This window comes from Dipodomys ordii, unplaced genomic scaffold (genome assembly GCF_000151885.1).
Source record: "Dipodomys ordii isolate 6190 unplaced genomic scaffold, Dord_2.0 Scaffold159, whole genome shotgun sequence".
Taxonomy (NCBI): domain Eukaryota; kingdom Metazoa; phylum Chordata; class Mammalia; order Rodentia; family Heteromyidae; genus Dipodomys; species Dipodomys ordii.
This window is the reverse complement of record NW_012267375.1, coordinates 951647-955641: the sequence shown is the minus strand read 5'-3', so window position 1 is coordinate 955641 and position 3995 is coordinate 951647. Positions and strand designations below refer to the sequence as shown.

The 3995-nt window shown below is 53.1% G+C and overlaps 1 protein-coding gene across 1 annotated transcript in view; it reads right to left on the bottom strand.

Annotated features, from left to right (window-relative positions):
• Pcbp3 (poly(rC) binding protein 3) overlaps nt 1–3995 on the bottom strand; it is a 170759-nt gene that overhangs the window by 16989 nt on the left and 149775 nt on the right. Inside the window, 1 exon segment of the mRNA XM_013032924.1 lies at nt 2510–2542. Within this exon segment, the coding sequence (XP_012888378.1) occupies nt 2510–2542 (33 nt within the window).

Below are 3995 nucleotides of genomic sequence, written 5' to 3'. Positions count from 1 at the left end.
GGGGGGGGGGAAGAGGGGCACTGAAGATGTGGAGCTGCTGCCCCAGCTGAGCGGGATGAGCTGCTGATCGGATGTCTGCTTCAGAGAACGAGGTCCTCTCCCTTCAGGAAGCAGCACCAGGATCCCGTGTCTGTCTGGTGCTTCTTAGCACTGTGTCCAGCTCCTAAGGCCCCTGGGACACCTGCCCTTCCCACACCTGGCACCTCCTCCCCCAGAAAGGTGGGCACAACACCAGCCTGTCCTAAAAGCAGCCCTACCCCTCTCGTCCCAGCTGCTTGGGCCCCCTAAGCCTCTGCACCGGGCTGGGGCTGTTCAGGGGAGACCAGAGCAGCTCAGGCTAGGAGACTCAGCGACCTGGGTCAGCTTCAACTCTGGAACCCCCCAAAGGGGTGACAGCTGCAGGGCCATGGCAGGCAGAAGGCTATCCGTCGCCTGTGGCCTGGCGGGTCCCAGGCAGACACGGCAGGGGTCCACCTGGCTCACATCTGATCTGCCCTGAATCTGGCAGAATTTAAGCCGTCCCTGGCACCAGCCAGAGCTGCAGGGACTGCACGGTGCCTCCTACTCCATGCCAGGCCAGCAGGCCTGGGCGGCTGCCGTGCCGTGCGTCTGAGGAGGGAACGGGATTTCGGGGCCCTCCACGTGGGCGTGTCAGCCTGCAGGGCCTGGGCACAGCAGGCCCGTGGGAAGCACCGTGTGGTGACCTCTGAGAGGTCCCGACAGCGGCTCTCTGCCTGTTTCTGCTGTCCCCACACCCCAGGGGCCACTCCACCATGCTCCAGGGCAGGCCCTCTCCTTGGCGGCCCTGGGTCAGGATGGCCAGGGATGAGAACAAAAGTGGGCTTGGAGCTATCACGGCTGTGTGGAGAGAGGTGCCCCGGCCCCTCCAGGCCTCTGCTCCCTTGTCTGTAACACGGGGTCTGAGGGATGGGGGGGCTGTCTGCATGCCAGTGTGGGCCACAGCGGCCGACCTTCCCGGCTGCCCCCACCTCTGCTGCTGCCCCTCCTTCAGACCACCTGGGGAGGCTCATCCAGACCCCGGCCCATGGGGGACAGAAACCAATCTATGTCGTTGGCTCTACTCATGTCCAGACTGGTACTCAGTAGCTTGGCAAGGCCCAGACTCTGGCTCCTCCTAGCACAATACATATTCTGCTCTTAACAAAGAGATGTTCCCACTCACCAATGCCTCGTGCCGGCACAGACACAAGCTGGCCGGCCATGGCCGAGCTGCGTAGGCATTTGCTCACTGAGTGGGTGAACATTTTGTTTGCTGGGCCCTGCTTGATCAAGCTGCTGTACCTTTGGAACTCTACATTTTTTAAAAGAGGGAGTAGGGCTGAGCATCAAGCAGCTTTCTGCTTCTTGTGAAAGTTCTGTCATCTGAGAAAGCAAACAAGTCCTCAACTCCCAGTGTTAGCGCCAGCTCCTCCACATCATCAGGAGGGAAGGGATGGAGGTGGGCAAGGGAGGGAAGGAGGGCAGCAGGTGGAAGGGAGTGGGGGGAGGGGAGGGGGAGGGAAGGTGTCCCGCCCCAGGAATTCCCTTGCTCTTTCCATCTGTGTGTCAGAAGGTGACACACAGGCGCTGAGGTCTGTGTGCAGTCAGTGAAGCCGCACCACGCACTCCCGGGAGCAGCCCAGGCCTGCATTTCTGGACAATGTCTCTTGCCTAAGCTCACCAGGCCCGTGTGGTTCGGACATGACCCTGCTCCAGGGATGGAGAGGCACACACCTTTCCCCCACTCTCTTCACTGTGTTCAGAGAGGCAGGGTTTCACAAACTTCCCTCGCTGATGCCTTTCACACACGACACCCGCTTCTCTCAGTATGTGCAGATGGTGTTTGGCTGTCTCGAGACACACCTTCCCGGAGACCACTCACTGCCCAGCAAGCAGCATTTGTGGAGGCCCGGGCAGCATGCTCACCCCAGCTGTGCCCCAGGGCTCCAGCGAGTCCCCTGCTGCAGCGGTCTCCCCGGCACCCAAACTGCACCCACTCTGTTATTACCTCACAGAAAATCTGTGCATCTGCCAGGGAAAAATCTTCCCATTACTCTTATAGACAGATGGATGATTCTTGAATGGTGCTTTCCCATATCAATTTAATATTTTAATTTCCTCAAAAAGTCTTACAAAATTTGACTTGGAATTATATTGTATTAATGTATCAATTGGGAAATAACTAATATCTTTGTAATATTAGTGTTTCTATTAATGGATATGGTATATCTCTTCATTGCATATTTTGTTTTTTTGAGGGTAGTACTAGGTTTGAACTCAGAGCCTCGAATGTGTTAGGCAATAGGTCTACTAATGGAGCTCTATCCTCAGCTGTTTTTCTTTTAGTTAATTCTCTTTCTGTGGCCTTAGGATACAATCTTTCTGTCTATGCCTCCCACAGGGTACACACAGGCATACATACACATACATAGTACACATAGAGTACACTGGGGCATAAAAATAGTCCACATGTAATTTTTTTGGTTGTTGTTGGTCAGGGGGACAGAACTCAGGGCTTGGGCACTGTCTCTGAGCTCCTTCGCTCAAAGATCCCACTTGAACCACAGCACCACTTCCTGTTTTCTGGTGTTCATTTCAGATAAGAGTCTCTTGGGCTTTTCTTCCCTAGCTGGCTTTGAACTTTGATCCTCAGATCTCAGCCTCCTGAGTAGCTAGGATTACAGGCATGAGCCACCAGCGCCTGGCTACGGGTACTATTTTTTTTTAAATCTATTTCTATTAATTCCATCCATTAGAGAGCAGAAATAGTGATTTAACACATTATGTTTTTGTTTATTTACCGAAATGCCTACAATTTTTTTTTGTCCACCATTCCTTCTTTCGACTCTAGCCTTCCTTTGACAGAATTTTCCCTTTCAGAAGACTATCCGTTGGAAAGTGATTTCTGTGGGCCTGTTGGTCTTTGCTATTTGTCTGCAGAAGCGACACTGAAGTCCTCGGAAGAGCACTTCCTCCATACGTCACTGTCTCCGGACGGCCATTGTGCTGGTGAGGGCTCCTGGCATTTCTCCTTCGTTGTTCCTCTCTCTTACTGTGGGTGGTGCTGTCCAGGGCTCCATACCCGCCGAGCACACCTTCAGCCCTGCCCTTGACCGGCTCTTTTTAGGGCAGGGTCTCGCTTTCCACCAAACAGGCGCCCGGGCTGTGACTGCCTACTCCTTCAGCTTCACATCACTGCTGGGTCACAGGCTCACACCTCTCTCCAGCTTCCGTCCAGAGAAATAGTCTCGAGGACTTTTCTGCTGGGGCTGGCCTGGCTTGCACACGGCCATCCTAGTTCCAGTCTCTACTGTAGCCCAGGACGTCAGACAGGCATGTCCCTCCAGCATGCTGCTGCCTCCTCCCCCTCCTCCTCCTCCCCCTCCTCCTCCTCCTCACTGCCACCCAGCTACTGCTGCTGCTTCCTTCTTTGTTTCCTTTTCCTCTTCTTCCTCCTTCTCTTCTTTTTTGAGATAGGATATTACTATGTGGCCAGCCCTGGTCTTGAACTCAAGATTCTTCTGCTTCAGCCTCCTCTGGAGAGCTAAGATTATAGGCATGAACCACTTCCTGGCTCCTTGGTAATATTCTTTTTTTTTTTTGGCGGTGGTGGGGCTTGAACTCTGGGCCTGGGTGCTGTCCTTCAGCTCTTCAGCTCAATTCGAGCTCTCTACCACTTGAGCCACAGCGCCACTCCCGGTTTTCTGGTGGTTAATTGGAGATAAGTCTTATGGACTTTCTTGCCTGGGCTGGCTTTGAACTGTGATCCTCAGATTTCAGTGAGCCACCAGAGCCCAGCTTCTTTTGTAATATTCTTATTCTCTCTGATTACCTCTAGTACTTGCTTTTGGGTTTGGGTATTATGTAGTTTTATTTATGTCTAAGATGGATTTTTTGTTATCCTGTTTGCAATTTGTTGGGATACTTGAGTGTACTTGCTTCCGTTAGTAATTGTAGAAAATTCTCCGGGTTATTTCTCAAGCGTCTCTCAGGGC